This window comes from Mytilus trossulus, chromosome 3 (genome assembly GCF_036588685.1).
Source record: "Mytilus trossulus isolate FHL-02 chromosome 3, PNRI_Mtr1.1.1.hap1, whole genome shotgun sequence".
NCBI lineage: Eukaryota > Metazoa > Mollusca > Bivalvia > Mytilida > Mytilidae > Mytilus > Mytilus trossulus.
The window spans coordinates 77,157,510-77,184,262 of record NC_086375.1 but is presented as its reverse complement, the minus strand read 5'-3'; the positions used below and the strand labels follow the sequence as shown (position 1 = coordinate 77,184,262).

Sequence of the window (26,753 nt, the reverse complement as noted above, 5' to 3'; positions counted from 1 at the left end):
CTCAATCATTGCTTAGATTGTCACCCTTGGAATTCAAAATAAAGTAATAATTAAAAAACAATTATTTATTTTTTGAGAAACTGTTGTTGGTAAAACGTTTCAATAGTTATGGTAAACTTTTTTTTGGTCTCTCACATTTTCACGATCGAAGAGATAATATGAATTTAAAAGGTAATTTAAAATAAATTACATTTGATCTTTTATCCAGATAAACATCACCACAATTTGACTAGAAGTCCATATTTTATGTCAACATTGCTAACAGCGAATAAACAGCCTCGCAGTTTTAGCTAAATATCATCGATCCAGTATATTGGGTTTAATTTGTTCTCATTTGCTTGCGCACAAATAGACGCAAATTGCTACAAATTAAATAGTTTCATAACTTAATACGCTTTTTGTTATAGAGTCATTAAATATCATATTCATTGGAACTCATATAGGCCAAATTAACGGCTAGATTGCGCACTATCAATTGTTCGGCGGTTAAAGCTATTCATAGTCTCTCTACACGTATATTGTTCGGACCGTGAAAATCTATAGTAGTTGCTATACACAACATAATGGTATATTGAAAAGAATTTGTTACTATTATCTCTGAATACAAAATATATTGTTAGAAATTTGAAAGAGACTTTTCTTATCCTGTTACATATTATATTGCCTAAGAGAACAGTCTCCATTTAAAATAAAGTTTATTGATAGGGGCATGAGAGTTTATATTGAGTTTTATTTCTGAACTAGCAAGTAGTTTTTGAGGGATGTTACTGCTAAAATCTTTTTAATGATAGGAAATACTGTTTGTTTGTTTTAGGATACAAAAGATAAAATGTGATATGCTTTTATAAAATCTAATGTTAAAATGGAGAATGAGGAAAATTTAATGATTTGAACTCTTGGTAAGTTTTATAATTAGATGTTTACTTTTCCTGTCGTGATTGAAATCGATATTAGCTCAATCAGAAACTGACATTCGCCTTAGAGTATGTTTTTTTCCCGTCTTGGCACCAGGTGTGAAATCTGACATTGGTGTACATGTCTCGATATAAATCGCAACGCTGCAAGAAAAACTGTCACCGTGTGCATGTAAACTGATACTCTAGAACAAATCAGTTTTTTTTTCTTGTTTTTTAATTTGTTAGAATTAACTATGCCATGAGAGTGAAGAAGCATGTGTAAGAGTAATCGTGTTTACATCAGAAAACAAGTCCAAAAATTTCCGTATAAAATAATCACTTTCATGCATAGAGTAGAGATTAGTAAAACGATATGATGCATTTGGTTTCTTATTACCTTAAAGATGTTGAAAATTAAATTTTAAAATGTTTAAAACTTTAGTTTATTTTGTTGATCCAAGATGGCGACGATAAATTTGGTGGCTTAACCTTTTACGTAGTATTTCACGGACGACTGCTTCGCTTTGTATCTATTTGGAAAAATACTTAACTATGTTTGTACATGTCATTACAGAAGCGTTTAAATTTCTTCTTTCTGTCTAGAATATTTGTTAAATATAAGCCATTTTTGAATTCGGTCTTGAACATACAAAAGTACTCTTCTATTTTGATACTTTCATTGAAGACAAGACTTTAGATTTTCAATACATTTGTTAAAATGTTATCAATCTATCAAAATGTACACTTAGAATACACACTTTAAAATATATGTGATTTGGAAAAAGTACACCATCTAAGGGTTGTGTAGAAATTTTATAAGCTATTTTTCATTAAGTACTCTCATACCAAAATAGAGCAAATTTATATAAAAAAAAATTATACAGCTATCAGTTATTGAAAGAATTCTATATTTACTGCATCAATTTTTGATAAACAAATAAACAAAAAATATTTGTACAAGACATTTTCGTATATTTTTTTATTTACAAATTGTGTGTATATTTATAACTCTTTACTCCCGTTTAGCAATGTATTTATACCTCGGTACAGAGTAAAACACATTTTATAAGTTTTACATCAGTTTGCGTTAATGAATTTATATATATATTTATATAAAAAATAAGTCCGCCAAATATGAAGCAATTTTGAAATAATTTAACATATCTTAATTTATTGGCGACTAATGTCTATCATATCATGAGTATCAATCCTGGAAATAATTTTTGATTCTTGGCAATAATTTTGAGATGTTTAATATGTAGACAACTCGGGCCCGTGTCATTTTTCTATTTTGGTGTAAATTTTGTTCTATCAGAACAATCAAACAATCGTTTGAACAGAAAAACTTAATTAGATTTCAATCTCAGATTTGTCACCTACTTGTTTATATGAGAACCACTGGAAGGTAGAAAAATAGTGTAACATAGAGAGAACAATTGCCGTTAGTTGTGAATGATAATTTAATTCTTTTCTACTTCCAATTAGATTGTACCTCACACCTTTGAAAATAGACATATACTCTGCGACCTGGAATTCAATTAAATTTCACCCTGTTTGTTTCCTGTCATTCATTAATTTGATAATTGAAGGAAATTTTTACCTTAATTTTCCGGGGGGTTCCTACCGAGATGTACCCGTTAATTAGACTAAATCAATTAATCGCATCCGCTGTCTACTATTGTCATATATAATTCCATTTTCACTTTCCGTTTATATGACAAAACGAGGATGTCAAGCGATCATCACTGAAAATGAAGATGGTTTGGTTTGGCATATATCAAGATGTCGACAAATAATAAAATTGGAACTTAAAAATAAAAAAAAAAGAAGAAATGGAACTATTTTGATTTGAACGATGATATATTTATCCTCAATATACACGATTCACTTTGTACCTTCATATTACACGATTTGAAAATAATACGACGCAGTAATATATAAATAAAATCCACTCTCTCTAGTAATTATTTTAAAGCTTCTAAAGAAAGCAAGAAACAAAAAACAAAACCAGAAGAAAAACAACTTTTTTGATTCAAATACAATGTGCTTCATTAATATATTAGGAGAATTTAAGGGGGGAATGCAGTAAACGGACGAAAAAGTTTGAAGTATGAATTTTAATTGATAGAATTAATCTAAATGATATTGAATAGTCTAAATAATAATTATATAAGTATCATATTCATATCATGCATGTCACTGGAAAGTCATCCGCCTCTAATCAAATAACTACATGGCTTAGATGATAAACTGAGAGAAGAAACTCATGAGAATGAACAAATGAATGAAATACTGCTTCTGGGGAAATCATAGTGTTTTAAGAATTATGAAATATCGTTAAAACAGATTTACAGTATAGGTTAAATTATGATGATCATTTTGTATTTTCTGTAATTACAAATTTATGACATACAAGTAATTCAAGGTTTAACGTTGTGTGTTATTATTTATTTTACATCTTTTCTAACAAATCAAAATAAATTAAGTTGTTTTTATGATTATTCCGAAATAAAACTTTACGATTGTTTAAATGTTGTTAAATTAAGATTGTTTTTAATTTAATGAAAAATACCAAGATTGTCACGAAAAACAATAAAATCTTGTATTTGACACTACCTATAATACTAAAATTAAGGTCCAATTCTTCAGGTGTGGAATGTATTACACAGTTTATACTTATTGCCGATTCTTTGATCTCAATTTTCACATATGAAATGGAAAAGTTTCTCAGCTGACTCACTTTTAGTTGACCGAAGTAATTAACGAACATTGTGTTTAGATCCCCCATTTCTTTATATCTCGTTGACAACGCACGATGCCTAGGATTTAAGAACAATGTAAAGGATAAAACCCTTAATCCTCTGCTTTCTCTATTTGGCGATGGGGGTAAATTTCATAAACTATTGATAAAACTATTCTATAACACGTGCAAATGTTTGTTTCAACTTATTCTTACTTACCATATACCGCTGAATTATTTATATAGCAAATACAAAGTAGAAATAAAGTCAAAATATAATATTTGATAAATATTTTAGGATTATATTTTGAAGTTTCATTTTCTTATATTTACCCAAATATATGCGAAACTCCTATTGCAAATATTTCATCTGTAGTTACTTTTTACCCCAATATATGTAGAACTCTGTTTTTTGTTATGTTTTTCCACAATATATGCAGAATTCTTATTGCAAACATTTCATTTTTGTATGTTTTACACGAATATATGTGGTACTGTTATTGCAAACAATTTAGACCAAAGCAGGTACGCATTTCAACAACCAGATCATAACACACACGTCCTGAACTAAGGTAAAAAGCCCGTGTAAATGTTTATATTTTTAAATGTGGGTCAATTCCTTAATTTTTGATTGTATCATTGTCCTCATGGCCAAGGTCAGAGTAGAACTAGACGTTTTTGATTCCTCTTTTGACCAAATTACAATGGCCATTCAATGTTCTATTGTTTGCCTTTCTCAATATACTATAGATATAAAATACAATACAAAAATGTAATTGAAACCTTTTATAACATGTATACAAATGTATATCAAAAGAAATAAATACTTTATCCCTTTTACTCTTATATAAAGAGTTACTTTTGTATACATCGAATGATATTTATATTTGCGGGCAATTAAACACGCTGTTTATAAAAGCAGTAAACAAATTTACCGTTACCGTCTTTAAATGAATAGAACAATTCCACAGAAAGAGAAATCTGTTACAAAATGTTTAAAAAGCAGGTAAGAGATTTTTTTTGCATGTAGAAATAGGGGAAAAAATTTCATCTATGAGTGATATGAATGCTAGAACTTTTAAAAAGAGGTCAGTTGGCCGTAATTTGGAAAGATCTTTACTAAATTAGGAACTACAGATATTTTATACAAATGTAATAAGTTAGATAAGTCACGCTTACAGCAGCATTTCTGTTTGTGATGTTTGTTACATTATGAATTATACAGGACATTATACAATAATGTAAGAATGGTTGTTACAGATGTAAGAACATGTCAAAAGATTTTCTTTTATAAATGATAACAAAAATTAATTTATCTCATAGGTTTAGTCTGCCATGCATATTTTTTTGTAAGATGCTACACATAAGACTAATGTTTCTCCCATACTGGTAAAAACATGTCTTCATTTTAGTAAAACCGCTCCTGTCTTTTATATCATTTGTTAGATTTTCTGTACCGTTATAAGTTACAGATTTGAAACAAATTTACAAATTTAGGGGTCTGAGGTTTTAGGCACATGCTGCAAATCCCCTCCGTTCTAAAAAAAAAGGATGATAATAATGCAATAATGTGAATGATAGTAAATTTAAAAAAAATATATGTTTGTTTGTGTTTTGAAATAAGTGTATCGTAAACAGTGGACCTGATTTAATTTTGCAAAACTGGGGAAAAGGGGGGGGGTCAAATTTACACTACTGTCTTAATTCAACGATGGTTGAGTTAACCATTTTAATATATAGTGGATTGGGGAAAAGTTATTGAAGCTTATATAAATCCCTTTCCACTTTGCGGGTGCGAGTGCGCCCTTGTTGCGACATAGCCTGCTCTATTTTAAAATCTACAACGTTGGTTTTGCCTCCATATCACTGAAAATTTAGATAAACAACAAAGTAACAAAACAAATTCATTGCCAATCTTTTTTTTAATTTCTTTTTTTTTAGTCTGTTTTCTACTCTTTTATTTTATACTGTGTAACTAACTTGCTTCTCCGCCACCCGCCGAAAGAGCTTCCAACACACTCCTATGTAAGTATAAGATGATGTTTATTTTCCATCAAAAGGGATTACAAGGCGCAAAATACAATACCAATTCAAATGATCTAGAATCTTCATAATAAATTAGTATTTTATAAACTGATGCTGAAAAAAATGTTATACATCAAAATCATAATTATCAACAGATGAGCTGTTAGTTCTTGTTTGCTATAAAAGCGTCTGAATCGCCAAAAGAAGCGATATTTCTTATTAAAGAGTCTTTACCCCCTTTTTATCCCGGTTTTGAATTTGAAACCATAAAACCATAATTACAAGAAAAGGTCTCTTTTTATTATTTATCTTATCATTATGGAAAAAAATATAATGACATTGGACAGATATTGGACTGTTCTGCTATTTCTGTTCCACTTTTAAATATGTTAGAAAAAATACAATTATTCCCAAATCATTACACAAAATTTTATTATTTTTTTAATGAGTAACTTGAATTTGATATTTATTAAAATATTTTGAAATGTAATGAAATATAAAAATAACAACACCTGTAAAAAAAATTCTAACGGATAATTTTTCATCTGCATGTCAATATTAGACCATGCCCACTTTTCACGACATGAGCGATTCTCAACATGATTGAATTCACTCAATTGTTTGGATACGACAATAAACTTTACCTGCAAAGTCCCGCCCACTTTTTAATATTACCGTGAATAACTCGCCAAAACCAAGAAAGAACTAATTTGATTGGACGGGGCAGTGTCTATTTTTCACTGACGAATCGATATCCCTTGTTTAGTAAACCGTATTAGCCAAAAGAATAAGAAGAAGTCGAAATTATAAGACCTGTTTTATAGTTTGGTAGTGAAAGCCGTATTGAGATTTATCATTTATTGGACTTGAACTTATTCAAAAGCTATTGACTATCTTCAGTTATTATAATCAGTGTATTGGACTTGTATAAAGCACGTGGAACACTGTTCAAATTTTATAGTATGGATAGTGACTTATCTAAACAGGGACCAACAACAACTTTACCACCAGCATCACAAGGAATGCATGTACCAGTAACTGGAGGTATGAACATGCATCAACATCCATCACAACAGCAAGTACATTCGCCTCCATCTCCGGACATGAATGGACAACACAACAATAACAACAATGGTCTTGGTAACAAGAAAGCTGACGATCGTGTGAAAAGGCCCATGAACGCTTTTATGGTGTGGTCTCGTGGTCAGCGAAGGAAAATGGCCCAGGAAAATCCTAAAATGCATAATTCTGAAATTAGTAAGAGACTTGGTGCTGAATGGAAATTGTTATCCGAATCCGAAAAGCGTCCGTTCATAGATGAAGCTAAACGTCTTCGAGCAATTCACATGAAGGATCATCCTGACTACAAGTACAGACCTCGCAGGAAAACAAAGACCCTGATGAAGAAAGACAAGTACGCTTTACCCGGTATGCCCGGTAGTGGAGGACAGCTGCAGTCTGATCCAAACAGAATGTATCCAGGAATGAATGGATATATGCCCAATGGATATCCTATGAACATGATGCACGATCCAAATGCCTATCATATGGCAAATCAAATGGGACTAGCTCAGTATGGCAATTATTCTATTCCTGCTCAACAAATGTCTGCAAATCAGATGACATCCGCATCATATATGAATGGGACCTCAAACTACACAATGTCCGTAGGAATGAATCCGTATTCTATGTCTCCATCACAGGTTCCTCCGTCCGTAAAAAGGGAACCAAATCAACCACAAGTTCCAGGACAACCCCGTCAAGCAGGAGATTTACGGGAAATGATTAGTATGTATTTACCGGGAGATGCCAACGATCCAAATAGTGCCGCTGCTCACCATAGACTTATGCAACAACATTATCAGCAGACGGCGTCATCGGAAGCTGCAGGGGTAAATAACACAGTGCCACTGACACATATGTAATATTTTCTGTTTTTTTAATTTGTTTTACAAATTTGTGCTGCGAGAGAAAACATTATATTTCCCATTATATATATATTGTTTATCATTTTTACATTGTTGAATGAATGATCGTCGAAATCCATGACATTTGTAAGACTGTATAGCATGTTTGAAAAGCAGACAAATCGAATGAGACGAGCGCGTGCGTGTGTGAATGTTTATTTGAGTTATATGGTGCGAATTTTGCAAAAAAATGTGCTGAAATTATTGAAAATAGATCTATATAATTTTATTACAATCATTACAGAAGTGAAAAACTTATTTATACACGAACTGTTGAAACGAGATAATTTTGTAGAATATATTTAGCATAATAAGTCGGATTCGAAATTCGCCAAACAAATTTAGGGAAATTTTCCACACCTATATATATTTGCTCACGGTAAATTCAATTTTCTTGAAGTAGGTTTGTAAGTATGATTAGATTTTGTTTTGTTTATGTATTTAATCGTGGTAATGTTCCGTATATTTTTTTATGTTTAAAATTGAATTTTTAAATATATTTCAACTTTATGTGGCTCAAGGTTTATATGGTAAAATGATTTTGTTTGAACTAAACCAAACTATTTAGGTTTTTTTGTTAAACTTTTATTTCATTCTGTATATTTTTGAGTAGAACGCGGAACTGGAACAAAGTTTATACACGTATTTTATATATACATATAATTCGAATGTTCGGTCCGTATATATATAGTCTCTGCTAATTCTATTTGTTTACTATTTAAATTTATTTGCATTTTTTTGTATATAAAGATAATGTTTATTTTGAATTGAAAATGCAAAACAAGAAGAATTAAATGATCTGAAAACTGAAATATGTCTTACTTTAATTTCTTATTGTCATTCCGGTCTTGAAAACGGTATGATATTTTTGTTTTAGTTTAAAAACTAAAGTTTTACAATGTATTTGGAAACAAGCGGCCCACGCTTAACGGTCCCCATTTCTTGAATGTTAAGAAATACAATCGTACAGGTTTGGAATGTTCACAGTTGTTTTATTAGATTTGAATGGCATGTTTAATAGTTTTTAACGCAACTTCTCAATTCTTGAGGGTCTTGTGTTTTAGGTCTGAGTGTTTTTTCAAATTTGTCTTTTCAATACAATGACAAATTATAACCTAATTTGGAATGTTTGAGTTTATCTTGTATGACGGGGATACATTATGAAACAAAAACGTGCCGTGAAATGCCACTTCAGGCAGTTGTATTATTACCAAAATTATTTTAACGTTAAAAATTGTAAACTTTAATTCTTGAATGTATTTAAAATGTTTTTCTTTATTTTATATTAATATTATATTAATTTTAAATCAATTTGAAATTTAGTTATACAACTGCGTGCGTTGTCATTTACACAGGCTTTCACTTATTGGGCTATAATTACAATCAGAATACATCGCAATGAATTGTCATGCGGAATTTAATCGTTTTAATCCAGGAATTTGATTTTCCCATAAAATTTCATTGTAATTGATCCTCTCAAAAGTATCCAAACATATTTTCTCACCCAATACATTCACACCTATACACAAAACCATTTAGTTCTCTTTATTTTTATGTTTCCTATTTGTAATAAATATCCACACTTTACCGCAAATTTCGTTGAAATCGACATGAAAGAATGTTCAAATTAAGATGCATCATTAATGATGAGAATTACTGAAACATGAAAACAATAAAATGCGTAAGAGATTCTAGAATACTAAATCATACTTGGACTTTCTCAGGATCATTTCATGATCTAATTAGACGGTTACTATTTCGCATATTGTATATGACCCCTCCAGTAAATTGTTTTAGCTAATTTTCTTGCAATCTATCATGTTTGCCCAATAAATTACAGTCACCACTAAGCAGCATTATCGCTTGGGCGACAAAATCATTTGCCGACCATTTCTAATGTGTAATCCCGGGATCAAACAGTTTCAGTTAAACAAGATTTATGATATCACTATCATCTTTAATGAGATTACGATATTAGTATTGTCTTCACAGTTTTATCACCCAATGGTAACATTTCGGTGAAGATTTTACTCAGGATTCCACTTAAATAATATATTAAGGGTGTTGACGAACGACAGTAATATTAAAAATACTTAAAAAATAACAAATAAAGCAAAAAATACGCCTTAATTATTAAAAACTTTATGCCCGGGACCAGTACCCAACATGTAATCTTTTTCTGTTTTAGGTTTTTAAGTTTTAATACACAATTAAATATATTTTGTTTGTCCGTAATAAACGTTTATTAGAACACGAAATCGACAATATCTAATACACCTCACTAGGTCTTTTGAAGTTTTCGTTTGAAATGTATATTTAGTCATTAAAATCGTCCAATTCAGTAATACTTGCTAAAATAATATGGACGAAAAACCTATAAAATTTTCAGCTCAAGAAAGCGCCTGGCATGTTATTATTTTACCAAGGTGAACTTAATCACAAAATTCACACCAGGTGGAAAGAAAGAACTAGTCATGCGTTCATACTACCTAATGTCGTTTCGGTAGGGCCAAGTAATTTTTAGATTGTCCTAGGTTTAAAATTACTTGATCTACCAGTTTTTCTCATATGCTGTATTTGTGTTTGCTCGACCGATTTAATAGGTTTGGTTGCAATGTTTAAATTAAACGTAAAACAACAGGACTTGAATAATGGCCGTCTACCCGTATCGACCATATAATTTACGCTTTAACGCTTTTCACAATAATTAAAGGTTCCTAGCCCATTATTTCTGTTTGTTTTTGGTTATGAAAACGAAAGAATTCTTTGTTATAAGCATCTTAGGTTTGAACATTCTTCATTTTGATTTTACCCACCGTCTCAACTCGCACAGAAAAATGAAAATGAAAACTGAAAGAATTCCGTGTAGTTTCTACAATATCATCCTTACTCAGCCGGACTTTAGAATGCCTGACATATAAGGAACAAGAACAGCCGACTCTTCTCTAGCACCCACGTTGACCCCCTATCATGAATAGATTTCATGTTGCTTGGTCATTAGTTATTTTGGCGGTCAATATTTTTTTATGGTAGGATGGCCTGTTGATTCTGAGCTAGTGGTATGAATGCCACCGAGTGAAGGTCGAAATGTCCATGAAATAGAGGTTCCGTCATTTGTAAAGTTTTCAAATGGAAGAAATATTCTTTTAAATTATTTTTACTGGTACAAATACTACATAGAATAGTAGTAAAAACAGGAACACATATGGCATTGCTCATAGCAAAATTTCCAGGCGGAACTTCTTTTAGGAGGAACACATATACACACAAATGTCTCGATAAGGATTTAGAACATACTATAAAGTCATCTTGGTTTTGTCGGCTTCATTTTTATTGTCTTTGAAAGGCTGTTTTGCTTCGAATTCAACACAAAAACCACCCAGAAAAAAAGTACATTTAGGTTTTCCTAATCCCGACACAAAAAATGCTACACTACTAATCAATTGACAGGTTAGATTAGTGTGCTGTTTTCCTTGGTCTTTAGTTGTACCTCTAGAACATTTATGCAAGTTGAGATGTGGAATCCAGAGTGTTAAATTTTGAGTGTCTTCGTAAAATTCCAATTTGTTTTACGAGTTAATTACCAAGAAAAGACTACATATATTTTTGAGGAAGCACACACCAAAGGCTCGTTTTAAATTTCCCGACTTTATCACTGAAACATGTTGAACTTAATTTTAGTATTGAGAATACAAGTACATTCGTATAATTACTGTCGGGGAGTATTGTTATAGACTATCAGTATACTTTGCTACAATTGAGTAATATTTGCAAGATAACAAACATAAATAAACAATCATAGCAGCTTAAAACATTTCAAACATGAAGAAACTTGCCTTTTACAATTAAAATATAACAAGCCTAACAAAAATATACGTCACGTTTCAAGCATATCCAAACTAATAAAAAAAAGCTACCACAACAAAAAACGGAAGAGGACTAAAAAAAAACCCAACAAACAAACCTCAAATCTTATGGACTAAATGTATGGAAGTGCATTGAGATACGAGTATACACAATTGTCATAATCTCAAATTCTAGCAATACTGAAATAAAATGTAATATATGATAACTTGTAGTCAAAAGGGTTACATGGGTAGATGTGATCAGTTTTGCTCTATCATTTCAGTTCAAAAACTTGAAGTTAGATATACATATTGCGTCCAATACTCCTCATAGTATAAGTTCAACATGAACGAGGAAGGTTGAACACGTGTACATCTGTATTTTCACTTCTTAATAAATGGGTTCAAATGAAAGTATGATATTTTATGCCCCATCTGGAGGCATTATGTTTTTTCCCGGTCTGTGCGTCCGTTCGTCCTCCCGTCCGTACGTCTGTCCCATTTCATTTTAAAGTGGATTCTTTTGTCAAAGTAGAGTTTTAACCCCTATAACACGGTCCACTGAACCGGCATAGACAATAATAGTTCGGATGGGGCTTCCGTGTACTAGGGACACATTCTTTTTTGATTTGAAAAGGTGCTTTAAAACTTTAAATCTACTGAGTACAGCATTTGTGTAAGTGTTGATTTCTTTTGTATACGTCCATCTTTATCAATCTTGCCTACTGGCATAAAGGGTTGACATGCAACTTGATTTCAAAATATTTACAGGTTTTCTTATTTTCTGAACACAGATAAAAAGGCACCTGAAGATCATGCACTTTTTATGCCAAATATAGACGTGAATCTGTATCCGTCTATACACTATGCTTTAATCAGAAGATTGATGCTATGATCTTATTTCACGGTTAATGATCTAGGCTGAAATTTTGCACTCAGGAAATCTTTATATACCCAGGATTCTATACCCTTAACAGTGGCGGATCCATAAATTTTCATAAAAGGAGGTGGGGAGGGGGGGCATTGATTCCCTAAGAGGGGCCCGCTCGAGTCATACTTCAGTGATTCCCTATATAATCAATCATTTTTTTCAGAAGGGAGGCGGGCTGAAAACCCTTTTGAATCCGCCAATTCTTATATTATAATTAATTAAAGTGAAGTTAAGTCATGAACGGAGGTATGGAGGTTACTGTTATAGATTACAGTGGGTGCTATATGTTGTATTGACGTGATCTATTGGCATAAACATAAATTGTATAGAATACATGACGCACACACATGTGCATTTACTATATATTTTTTTTATTTATAAAGATATTAGATACTAGTCAACGATCTTTCGTAAAAGGGCACTGGATCGTTATGAGAAACGATACTGTACACAATATATATATATTATACGCCTTAAAAGTGTTAAAACACACCAATTTAAAAAAAGGAAACTGTAAATAAAAGTACATGTATATGTATTTCTCAAATGACCGGATACTTACTTCGAGGTCTGACGTCTGTAGAAACATTGCTAGATATTTTAATGAGACTTCATATATAAGTTCAACATATATATATATATATTATATACTGTTCCAATCTTAGATGCAATGTTAATATTAATCGTCTAAAATTAAGAATTTATACAAGGTAGTTATAACAATAATATGCGTTTGGGAAATTATAAACATCTTAATTTAGTTTTCTGGAAAAACTACGCTAAGAGATTTTTTGATTGATTGTTAATATTAAAGAGGCATTGCATTGTCAAGACGCTGTAATGTTACAGCAAATGAGATATAAAAATTCTCTTTGTATACTAGACTGACACACTGTTAGGTGTTCTAATGTGTTAAAGATTCACTTTGCAATAGTAAATGCGAAGACATATCGCCATAAGCAGACACAATATTCTGCCTCAGTCGGCCAGTCTTTGTTCAATCTCATAAATTCCACGTGCGTTGCGAAGAAGCATCAACTATACCAACTTTAAAGTATGATCTTTGACCCAAAAGGGAATCTAACCAACCGGACTTTTGGCGCTCAAAGCGACCTCGCTGACACTAGGTGGGTTCAAGTAAATGTCTCTACATTTCAGTGTTGATGCCAGAACTGCAAGTGTTGTTATCGACCAACGTTTGAGACTGTATTGAAAAATTCATGTGTCAATATAAGTGAATGTCATATTGGGATGTTGCTGTCTCTATGAACATTTACTCAATATTTAATCTACATGTGCTGTAGGTGCAAGACTAAAAAAAAAATAATGCCATAGTTCTATAAAAGGGGAATGATTTTTGAAACATAGTATCGGTTAGTTAATAAATACCAATCTTCGTGTAAAACTAAAGTATAAAAAAGATACATTTTGAAAATTGTTGATCTTCAGCATGGACATTGTAGTTTTGATTGATATTTATGAATCGGGGTATACATTAGTTGGTTAGAAGGGAAACAAATTGCAGTAGATTATATTGGGGAAAAAACAATGAAAAATGATTGTACTCTACATATCTTTTAAAGCACACCTGTTGATTCCTATGATGAAGTGGTCAAGAATTCGGCGGTAATGGAATGGGGTCATATTTTATCTTTCCAAATAAACGAGTGATGTGAGGGATTTTCTAGCTCTCTATATCTTCATGGATTCTATCTGACAATTCGTTGTTAGCCTGTACAAGTTATACATTCATACACGGTATGATTGAATTTGGCCGAGGTTTGATTACAATTCCTCTGATATAGCTCTTAATCGTATAAGCTTCTGATAGAAAACGGTAGCCAGTCGACTTTTATCAAATTTAGTATGATCTATGATTTGGGTACAGTAAACAAAAAGAACCACATAGGGACAGAAAGGCGTATATAACGTTTGTTTATTATGTGTGTATATTTGTAAATTATGAAAGGTGTGCAGTCAAAAATTTGATTTCGGTGTTTATTGTTTCTTTTTATTAATAATATAACATCAGTATATATCCGAAATATTTATGTTGGTCTCTCAAAAATAAAAGTAAAGTAGAAAGTATTAATATTTGATAAATATATAATGTTATCAAAACTAAACCCTGTCACTGATATTTACGATGCAATATGTGATAGCGAAAGCATGCAAGAAAAAAGTTCACAAATATTTTGTTTAGTGGTAATACATATTGTTTTAAGTTAGATACTGAACCTATCTCAAGGTGTATTTCTAATAAACGGATTTTTTATTTCATATTGTCAATTTAAACTCATATCTCATCTCGTATGCAGACAGTAAATCTAAGTTTACAATTTCAAATAATGATTTATAACCCGTTTGCTTAATTTTTCTTTAAATTGACAAGATAAAGTTTACATGTTTAGGATAATGTGTACTTTTCGTTGTCAATTTCGACTGATGTTGACACAAGCTTCCAGCCAATACATATCACACACGGTCTTCCGGTTGTGGCGTCCTTGCAGGTCACAAACAAAACAAGATATACTGTTCTTAACACGGATTTGTCTCCTACTGGTTTTCATGTAACGTATAACTTAGAATACTAATCCAAAACAAATAAAAACACATTCAAGATTGGAACGTGTAAACGATGATTGTTTATCTGTACAACTCCATGTAAATAGTCAGTTATGATGGTTGTGTCATAAATGCAAACAACGACTGTCACAATAGTAGATTCTAAAGAGACAGAGTAAATGGTTAGTGTAAAACGACTTGTAGACGGTTGGATTTCACCACATTCTAGTTTTCTGTCAATTGTTCTAACTCATTTGACATAAAACTCGAAGAATTTCTATTTGTTTGTATTTGGAATGTATTTGCAGTGGCATTTTCCCTCTCGGTGCCATTTCATGTCGCAAAAATGTCATTGCAGATAATTAGAACGGAGAAACATGTTTCTCTATGGAATAGTTTTCAATACTTTTAGTGCTTAGCGGGACCTTTTCAGAATGAAAGAACTATATGTGAAATATCAATTTTCAATTAAACTTCGTCACCTCATCGAACTACAAGCTTGGAAAAGGTTTCTGGGTACTTTTCCTCGACGATAGTAACGTCATTCTGCGGACCACAGGCGAAGATGATTTCCGGTGTCTGTGTGGAATGGAATACGGATTCAAGTCTTTTATCAATCTCTCAGTACGCGGTCCAATCTTGCTTTCTGTTTAACATTTTTACAGTAGATAATTATATGTTCAATCTGGTTGTACATATCCACGGATTATTGTGCAATCGATTTATTCCCCCTTCACTTTTACATCAAGTAATGTTTTAATCATTAAAATTTCATAGGGAAAGTGAGACTGAGTTAACGGTCTACGCGTTGAAAATATTTTCCCCTACCGTTCCCATTAAAACCTTCACCCATCCATAAACTTCAACAAATTGACAACATCCGCAAAAATTTACTGTTTCTTGGGAAACTATGTGGTGCAGTTCTCATATCAAACAGAACATAACATTTTATGATCAATGTAAATTTTGATTTGTTACATAAAAAATAATAATAAACAAATATTAATGGTAGGAAGGAGTGCTTAATATTTAAAATGATTTTTTTTAAAGGAGTCGAATCTGTTCATACATGCCCTTCATATTTCTATTGGTTATTTGTGTCGTTACTTTGCTGTCTTATTAATGTACAACACATTTCTTAGTCATACGTGTATATAAAACTTCTTTCTTTGCCTGAAAAATACTTTATTTCAAAATATATTTCAGCTTTCCTTTTTTCCTTTTTTTTTTTAAACAAAAACTGAATAGAGAGAAAGCTAACTGGCGATTCGAAACATATATCTGATGATACTAAATCAATTTTTCTTTCTTATTTTATCTCATTTTTTGTTATTTGAATTTTTATGTTTAAAGTAAACTGTAAAAAAATTAATAATTGACTTACACTATATTCATTCATTGAAGTTCAATCTATTTCCATTTTACTGATTTATTCAAGTTGTACCTCTTCTTTTTGTATGTATTTACATGGTGTGTTATTATTTACTAAATAGTCGTCCTAATTAAATCCCAAGTATACAAATTAAATTTTCAAAAGACCTTTTATTCAGTAGATCTGAAAGGCAGTTTATCCTTAAATGAACTTCTTTCATTCACTAGACTTTATTTTCACTCACTAGGTCAGTAATACAGTTACATACAATAGTATCATAATCTTTTATTAGGATCAATTTGTACACTTGGTTAGCAAATATTCATAAGAGAAGCATTTATAAGATGTGAACAAAAGCAACACATTATGTCGTTTTATTGTAAAACGCATTAACTGATACAAGCCGTACAATAGAATTTTCACCTTCATTTGAATGACAATTTTTCACATTCTACTTGTAATGGCTTTGAATATACACACAGTGGTTGTTTACAACACCATAAAACGCTTTTCTAAATTTGTCTATATATCTTAACAATAGCCTCGCAATGGAAGCCGTCATTACGACGGATGCACTACTACAATACAGAAACAGATCGGTTTACGGCAGAAGCGCTTACGAGAGCGACAACCAACAAAGGGATGTGCTATAGTAGAATTAACCAATTGTCCCTTGGTTGTATGATAGCTTTTATTGGAAGGGGATCTTTTAAGGAACAAATTGTATTTAATCATATTAATAAAGTTAAACTATATGAAAGCATTAAGGAAATGAAAAGCAGGAAATATGAATGTAATTCGAAAATGACGAGATATTGTTGACAGTGTAAAATTTAAATTAAGAAGATATATTTGAAAAGTGGAGTATTTATAAAAAGACTTAAATAAAATGCGACATGTTGCTACTCCAAAACTTAAAAGCCTTTGCACATATTAATTTACACCGTATGTACACACAGTACTACTGAATAAACAAATCTTAGTTGAAGGTTATATTATGTAAATATATGACGAATACCAAGTAAACTTGAAACTAAAATTTAAAACAAAACTTAATTCCCGAATATATAAAACTTAAATATATGACGTGTCTAGAAAGGGATCACATAAGAGGTGTATCAATCAGATAGTCATAGAGAGGACGGATTAGAATCACCAGGATGGGGTTTTATCACAGGTGCGAGGCGGTGGACGACAGCCATCAACATTGTTAAAAGCATTTAAAAATCGCAAATGTTAAAAATAAAGAAAAGTTCGCAATCATCACCTTAGAAATTGTTCTTTTGTTTTTAAACATCTACACACTTTTTGTGTGATGTAATGTATATTTTAAGAAATGGTTCAAAAATATCTTCTGAGAATTGTCAAGAGATTTCTCACGTAATTGTTTAATTAAATTTTGTTCTCTTTACCTAGATATGAAGTTATCGTGACAAATTTATACAATGACTACCTCCAACATATCACGACGTCAGAAAACGTTGATTTTAAAGATATTTTTGAAACTTGATATTTTCTTCTGTCGTTTAAGACGGATTATTTCAGATCGAAGGTCACTGATACCTTCCGAACGTCCTTGCATGGAAAGGTTTCAGGAGTATCTAATGGTTTTCCGCTTGCTTGCTTTAACTGACCTCCAACGTTTTGCCGTCAAAATGTCGCCGTGGTTAAAATTGTAATCACTGAATTTTGTCAAAAATGTTTCGGTTACGCCATTAAATAAAGTAAAGTACATCATCATGATGGCCCGTCTTATTTGCATTGTCACTAACTAAAGTGTAAAATAGTATAACATAGGATAAAACTATTGAAGAAGCCTTACCATGATTTTAGATTGGCGATATATGGTTATTTTACTTTACAAAACACTAATTTTGATTTGTTATACTACCACTTTCATTTTTTTTATGTTAATCATTTTTCCATATCTTTTGGTATTTTCATTTCAAAAGCGAAACCAACACCTATATTGTGGAAAAAAAACCCCATTCTAATTGTTAATCTGAGAAGAATCTTTCAAAAAGTAAAATTAAAACAAATTGATATTAGAAGATGTGGTATGAGCGCCAATGAGACAACTCTCTATCCAACATGTCCAAGTCACAATTTGTAAAAGAAAAATCCTTCTATTTTGTTGAAGGCCGTACAGTGAACTATAGTAGTTATTTCTGTGTCGTTTTGTCTCTTGTGGAGAGCTGTCTCATTCATACCACATCTTCTTTTTTATATTCAAGAGCTTTTTTTCCTTTATATCTAAATTTCAGAGAGAAAACACTGTAATTGCTCTTCAGATTTGCAAAAACATTGCTACATATTATCGCTGATCTTCTCTCATATTGAACCAACCATTTGGTTGCTTAGGCTATCAGATACACATCTGATCATTAATAACACCAGTCAACGAACATAATCCAAGTTTATTAAGTGTTTCGTCCTCACCGATCAATTCATTTGTAGAGTTGTCTTCCCTCAAGCCCGATAATTAATTGATGATAAAACAATGATTGAAATTGACATGCTTAGATGGTAATTACCGTGTTAGGCGAGATTGGAATCAATTTCATCCTCCAATCTGTAGCAATAAGGGCCTATCATTAAGATTTAATTGTACGCTAATTGGTTGAATAGGATGCTGGTCGGGAAATAAGGCGGATAACTCAAATTATTGCAGAATCAATTGTTCTTGTCAATTTCCTAGAGAATGAATTATTGTCATCGGTTTAATTGTCAAAGACAAGTTTAAAAATAATGAAATAATATAATTCTTATGTATAAAATACAGACTTTGATCAAAATGAAAAAAATACTAGAAATAAAAAAAATGAACAAAATTATAATGAATGAACAAAGTACTTTGGCAAGAGTAATTTTGCACAGATTCTTTGATGTCACAAAGTTTCCAGAGTTATATACATATTATAACTGTGTGGGAATATGGTTCATGGGGTCATAAATACGGGTTTGGTCGTACATATTGATATAAGAACACATTACTTGCCGTCACGACCATACAAGGGCTTTACAGACAGTCATTTAAGAGTTTGACTGTCCATTTGGTATCTTTCGTCCCTCTTTTCAATGTTGTTAGTAAGTTACTTTACAGTTTCTACAAATACAATTCGTCCATGCAGGTAATTTTTTTTTATCTTAATAATCGCTTAATGCTCTTTTCACACTTTTTAACAAATGTTGAAATAGTAAAATTTTATTTTTAATTTACAGGTTTATTCATCCTACTTTGAAACTAAAGATGCGGGAGTTACCCAAAAGCAAAAAGGCACCAGAAATGTGTAGAGAGACTGAAAGGCGATACCAGTTAAGATGCTTTTATTTTGAAGTAGGTTTAAGATTTTAAATAACATTTTACTTTTTGTGCTATTTGTTGTATAATGTACTTTCATTAAGGTATAAAGAGAGAGAAAAGAACAAGAGACTACTAGTATATCAATCAATGAAATTAAACTGCAAAACAAATTGAAACAGTACCAAAAAATGTTTCCTTTTTATGTAAATAAGTGTGAAAAATAACACGAAATGAAAAATAAACATCGTTTTTATGTAAGTTATGATTGTAGGAGTTAAAATATCTAGAATATCAGTGGAATTTTATGGTTTTGTGGGAACACGTTATGTCGCCATTTTTATCTGTACAAAAATCGACAGACCAGGATACAATATATCCCATTTCAAGTCTTTCCCCAATCGGAAGGTATTTCTTTTGTTTTAAATCAGTTGGGTATTTCAAATTTATGAGAGATAGCTCAAAATGTTAAAATCTTCACGGTTTGAATATCCACAATGACACCTTTGTTTTACTGACACAAGCACAAACCCGTAGAAGCCTATCTTTATTTGTACAAAATATTAATTTTCGCCACCCTTTTGTTATTCTACACTAATGTTTTAAAATTCAAAATCGTACATTGAAATTAAATAAACCGTAATTCATTAAGTGTTTCCCTATTAGTGCGTGATGTTATACATTTTTAAAATGCTAGATCTTGTTTTCAGTTAAATATTTAATTTGCATCTGCAGCTAAATAATTCATTGAGAATATCGAATGTTTAATTAAAATCTATTTCTGCATATATAACTAGCAAGAATTAAATAACACATTTTGTTTTTCGTCTGGTGATATATAAAAAAAATATTATTTTCTGTTGCTTTTCCTTTACTTTTGAAATTATGGTTATAAAGCAAACAAAATATCTTTAAAAATCATAAAAAGTCCGAGTGATTTTTTTTGTTATTGGATGATAACTGGACATCATACTTTGAAAATCCATATTTTTGGGGTCATATGATCAAGACAATAATAAATTTAAGGCCAACTTTTTTTAGTGCAAGGACACAAATAATGACCATATTCGAGGTTGTTCATGCAGAAAGAGGAGTTCCGGAGAAATCATGAAAACCCTTTTTTTTATAAATAGAGTCCCGTTGACAGCACTGGAACCTTACAAGAGATTGGAAGAGAATATATTATTAGGTTACTTACGAAAAGTACATCAACATAGTTTAAAGTACATCAACATAGTTTGGGGTCATTACCTCAATGGTCAAGGTCACTGATGTTATCGGTATAATAGACATTTATAAGTGCTAAATAGTGAAGAATCTCCTTTTGGTTAAGACCAAAGTAATGGTACATCCAATAAGAGGAAAGGATATTTCTTGCTTTGCGTTATGGTATATATGGTTCCACTATAAGAAAACGATTCTAATGAGTTTTTGGGGTAAAAGCTTCTGACGTAAGGTCGTAGATTTCTAAAAATAGACTGACATTTGTACAAAGATATTTTTTTATCCTTAAAATACCAAGAAACGTACTTTAGATGGAAATCAAATTTTATATACTGCAATCTGATATATAAAGAACTATAGGAATTGCTTGGCAAAGTTTAGAGACGCGTGTGCATCTTTAAGATATAGTCACGTGCGAATCTCAAAGTTTCATATTGCATTAATGTGTCCCCGCACTAATACATCTAATACAATAAACAAAATAAAGATAAAAACTACTGTACAATTCTTTTGATATTAAAAATTATGTGAGTCATCTCCCCTTGTAAAGCTTAATTATTATTTATAAACCAACAAAAATATTCAGTTTTTGTGAAAATGGTCGTTATACTAAGATAAAATCAGATAATTTTCTTCATTAAGATGAAATGCTTACAAATGAATTGCCACCTGCCTCAAAATATCCTTATTTAAATAATTCAGATCAATTGTTTTCTGCTTTTTTACGATCTAAGATTGCGGAAGACACCCATATTACCTGTATTTAGTGCATAAAGTTAAAATGTTATCCATCGCTGCTGAAGATACTCAGGTACGACATCGCAAACTTTACACGTTTTTATATAACATTGACATCATATGATATTTTTGACAGCTTTACTTCCGAAAAAAATTTTGGTTTGGATAATTCGGATACAAAAAAATACTTAAAAGCCGAAAATAAAAACAAACGCGTAGGAGAGTAATTTGATAATTTGATTAAAAATGTGATGCAATGTTGATACAAACTCAAACTACTTATATACTGGAATACACTGGAAATGTTAGTGCATATTGAATGACTTTTTTTAAACTTGTGCGGTTGTAGAATTTTTTCAGGGGAATTTGGTCCCACATCTCTAAAAGAATTCTGAACAGAACTGCCATCAGCATCACGAAAAATGGAAATAAATCGATGCATCAGATCATTCCGTTTTTAGTGGATCCAAAAGTGATACTAATTGCATGCTAAGGTCTTCAAACAGCTACATATATCAAAGAAATTTTGTTGCACGTTTATCATCTTTTGTAAGAATGTTGCCCTCTTCTTGACCATGCAGCCAGGTTCGGCTTATTACATTTTGCAAAAAATTGGTTTAATTGTATTTTAGGACATATCATGAAAATATCCATTGTACAGCAGTTTCACTTGAGTGTGTGGCTATCCCTACCACCAAACATTTGAACGGAAAACTAGTCTGTAATTATTCGAGGTTTTTATGATGACTTCAAAGGAAGAACTTGAATCTTTTTCAGTACCGAGAATGACCGTTCTTTTATATAACATTTAGACAAAGAGGACATGAGAGCGACATGTGTCTTTTTTTAAACTTCAGTAATATAAACAATCTGAAAAACGGTGTATTTAAAATTAAAACTAAAAATAATGGTCTTATATATAAATACTAGCTTTGCGTGTTAAGTATACATTATATTTTGTCCGTTACGTAGAATGTAAGAATAATGACGATATGTTTAGGTTTGACATCGCAGAGGTTTTGTTTTCTGTAAATGAAGCCCGCTGGTGATGTTGATCAAAAGTAACATATAGGTGTAGTGTACATTTTAATATGGGAGAGCCTATTTTTTATGGTGATTTTAATTTAGTTCGAAGATGATGCGGGAATTCCTTCTAACCTATATATATCTATAATGTAACAAAGCCAGTCCCATAGAAAGTTACGAAAGAATGCACCTCGTTAAACATTCCTTTATGCCAGGTAAACGAAGCACGAGAAAAATAATATAACTGAAATTCAATCATGCAATGAAAGTTATGACAGCTAATGTAGAATTTAATTGTTGTGTTACGTCGTCAGTTAATAGTCCCTTGATAGTTTGTTTACAATTAACGCTATCTCCAGTGGGTAAAAACCTGAAACAACTGGGTATCGAACTCTTGAATCTACCCTTTTATGTTTCCAGATATACATCATTTTTAACAATAAATGGTTTGAAAATCTGATATCTATTTGAGAATAAAGAAGAAAGTACTCGATATTGACGGTTTGTGTATCAACCCGAGTCGTTCATCAAACATGTCGCTATTACGTTTGTTTATTCAATTCAGCAACTAGAAAGGCATTAGCGATTAATGTAACAATACCCTATAAAACAGATCGACTGATAGGTAAATGAAAAGAGTAATGGTGTTATATGCTATTTGATCGGGTATTTCAAATTGAACAAATTTGTTGACCTTAAATCATTTAACGACTGCCGTAAGTGGGTATTGTCATATCCCGACAATCAATGCCGAGCTCACTTCCGGTAATATATCACAAGTTCCAAGACGGTTCTGGTTAGGTATAGTCTGGAAAAATGGCAATTGATCTTGTTTCAAACAATTTCTGGTAGCAATATAAGCGGCATATTTGTCATTTAAGTATATTGCTGCGGTCGGAAGGACAATATATCAATAATGGCGAGCTGTTTGCCATAAAAGCGTGTCTACCATGTAGCCACACTTCAATGCAATTATACTAATTGTATTTAATAGGTAAACTGACAAATTGATGGGATCCTTTGCTGTTTCGACAATACAGCACCATAATGTTTGACGATTTGCTATTAATCACCTTCCTGATTTATGGAATTTAAGGGGATTTCTTTCTAAAATTGGCATAATTGAGATTAGTAGAAGTCTAAGATGTCGTATAAAATTTTGAAACTGCTAGTAAAGAATATTTATTGTAATGATTGATGAAGAGGTTCATGTTTGTTTCATTTTTTTTACTATTGGCAAGGGCATCACACTGCAAAGATAAACAATATAACAACTCTGTATTTTCCGAGAATTAATTTTGCACTTTTGTTTTGGTTTAATGCATAACAAAGAAATTGATAAAGTAATATGATTATTACTTTTTTAAGTTGCTTTTTGTTTAATTGATATGTGTCGTATTTCCCTCATACAATTAGCTTGATAAATTCTAGGAGACCTCAAGGTTAGAACAGTCTGTAAGTTAAGATTTAAATCCAGCTTGACCGTTTTAGTCTGGCAGAAATTCAAATCCTCTGTTTTTGAGATAATTTCTCGAAACTACTGTAACGATAATAAATGCCTTGATTTTTGTGAAAAATGTTTAAAAAAAACCCACCAATATTCTTGACGTATATATCACAGTAGATATTTGAATTTCTACGCTTCTATTTCTTTATCACATATATCATACTTGCCCCAAATCAAGAACTTGTTATTCGGTGGTTGTCTTTTGTTGCTTGATATCATGAATTTGTTTTTCGTTTATTTGTTTTGTACAGTTTGTATTTGTGTTGTGCTGTTGAACCACTGGTTAGGCGTCCTCAAACATGTTTAACCACTCGACATTATGTATGAGTCTGTCCCAAGTCAGGAGCCTGACATAACTAGTAACATTTGGTAAAAGTAGTCCATTATAGTTAAAAGTAATGTCTTCAATACGTAACATTCGCTCACACCAATCAGCAAGGTAGCCAAAAAGGGTCCCCAAAAGGACTAGTGTAAAACCATTCAAAAAGTAAAACCAACGGACTTATCTAATCTAAAGTATTTATAAAAGTTTTTGGGGTTGAGCATGCCTGGGGAAGGCGAATTCTGATTTTAAATACCATCGTAGCTACCCGAGTTTAAAAGTAATTTCTATGAAATTTACCATCCACAGAAAGTTCAACGAAAAAGAAAAAAAAAACCCAGAGAATATACCCTTTTCGCTGTATTGGTGGACTTCGGCGTTTGTCTGCTCTATGGTCGGGTTGTTGTCTTTTTGACACATTCCCCATTTCCATTTTTAATTTTATTTGTATTACACACCAAACTAATGACAACCTACAACACTAATATTACAATCAAAACAACTGACAGAAAGGGGAAAATATCAAACTGTCCACTGATTTTTAACATTTTCTTTACAGATAACGTAAACGAAATGCATTTGTTCGTAACTTAACCAGAGTTGAAGATGCTGTCTTGTTTCCCTTCAGTATATACTTGTAAAACAACGAATTGGAATAGCAGATAATGAAGAATGAAAGAAGTCGTAGATAATTGGAATAGCTTTTAGAAATAGAAGATGATAAAGAAGACAATCAAAGGGACAGGTAAGTGTATCAAAATGACTAAAGAAAAGAATTCTATAAACGTGTGGCCTTGATAAACTTGATTAGGAAATAAGTTTCGCAACTTCAATAAATTACGGAAATGAAGAGGTTAAATCATAAAAAAATTATGTTGGTTTACCTAAACATTATGCGATATAAAATTATACAAGAAATTGAAAGACCGTTCTTTTTTATGGAAGGTTACAGGGGTGACTTTTGTCTTTCTTTAAGTTCTATTTATATCATAGTAGTGTTTATAGTTGGAAAAAACAGTAATATTATAAGTTGACCAGTACAACAATCTGCTTGGTTGGTCATATTGACTCGGCATTTTAGTGCTGTTTCAGAGATTCAAGATATATGTTAATGGGTAAATATAATTAATTTTGTTCGTGCATATCCTGCACATTTCTTGTTAATCGTAAACACGAATTTGCAAAGGACATGTTAAAAAAGATGTAAATATGATCTGTAGCTAGTAATTGTTCTAAGTAGACTGTTTTTCTTAAGTCATAAAAATGCAACAGCAAAAACTGATTAAATAAAATGCTTGTTAAAAAAGTTATATTAATTTCGAATAACACAATAATAGGAATAAATCGAATAAAATGGCATGTAATATCCTGAATCAGTTTCATATAAACACGAAAAGTAAAATCTTACGAAATGACTTGTAAAACGAAATAAATTTCAAAGTTTTCAAAACAAATGAACTATTTATGTAGGAACGGATATGTATAACAATGCTGAGTTTTAATATAAAATATTGATGATGGCAGATTTACAATTAAGCAACCTTTCCATTCATTTCAGACAATTAAAATATTGTGGTTAAACCGCTGATAGAATATGAAGTCCGGCCATTGTTCTGTGGATTTACCGGGTACATTAATATGAAACCGAGGTCAAGCAGATCATCAGAATGAATTTTTCTCAGGAGCTGGAGCAGTCATGCATAGAGGGGTTAATAACTAGGTCAAGAGAACCGGTCACTCAGAAGCACTTTACAGTTGGACATTTCAATTTATTTCTAATTAGTGACCAGAACATTATTTGTGTCAACGTTTGATGGTGTTGACATTTTATATTGCAGGTGTATAAGGATTTTCATTATTTGTTTTAGCCGTGATTCATAACTCTGGATTGTTTGTAACAGAAAAACCGAGAAAAAACAATTGATAACGAAATTAAACAAATGTATTAAATAACAAATACTTATTAAATGTGTCTTTCGTAATGATTTTGCCACAGTTTGGTCCGCAAAGATGTATTTATTTGATCAGAATTCTTTTTTGTAAGTGATGTTATCAAGAAGAAAACGATTGGTAGATTTATTTGATTTTTGTGGAAAATTAAATATTCGAAATTTTCAAGACACAAATTTATGTTCACAATAAAGACATTGCAATTTATAGTAAGTCCGGAGTGGCACTTTAAGCTCTTTTAGGCTTAGGCTGAATAACTTTTTGAACTCGTTTAAAAATCTTTTTTCGTCATAATTTCATAATCAAAAGTGTTACTTTTTTCTTCCTTTCTAAGCTTTTCAAAT

The 26,753-nt window shown here is 31.4% G+C and overlaps 1 protein-coding gene and 1 long non-coding RNA gene across 2 annotated transcripts; both read left to right on the top strand.

Annotated features, from left to right (window-relative positions):
* Nucleotides 1-676: 676 nt before the first annotated feature.
* Nucleotides 677-26,441, top strand: LOC134712482 (uncharacterized). The gene is made up of 4 exons (XR_010106288.1): nt 677-899; nt 19,564-19,678; nt 25,019-25,204; nt 26,018-26,441. It is a non-coding gene; the product is annotated as an uncharacterized LOC134712482 (long non-coding RNA).
* Nucleotides 6,079-8,440, top strand: LOC134712481 (transcription factor Sox-2-like). The gene has a single exon (XM_063574061.1). It carries the CDS (start codon nt 6,624-6,626, stop codon nt 7,584-7,586), a length of 963 nt encoding a protein of 320 aa, XP_063430131.1. The 5' UTR covers nt 6,079-6,623; the 3' UTR covers nt 7,587-8,440.
* Nucleotides 26,442-26,753: the final 312 nt, after the last annotated feature.

Bases quoted from the DNA above. Each gene is read 5' to 3' on its own strand.
- LOC134712481 (XM_063574061.1), top strand. From the start codon at position 6,624: ATGGATAGTGACTTATCTAAACAGGGACCAACAACAACTTTACCACCA.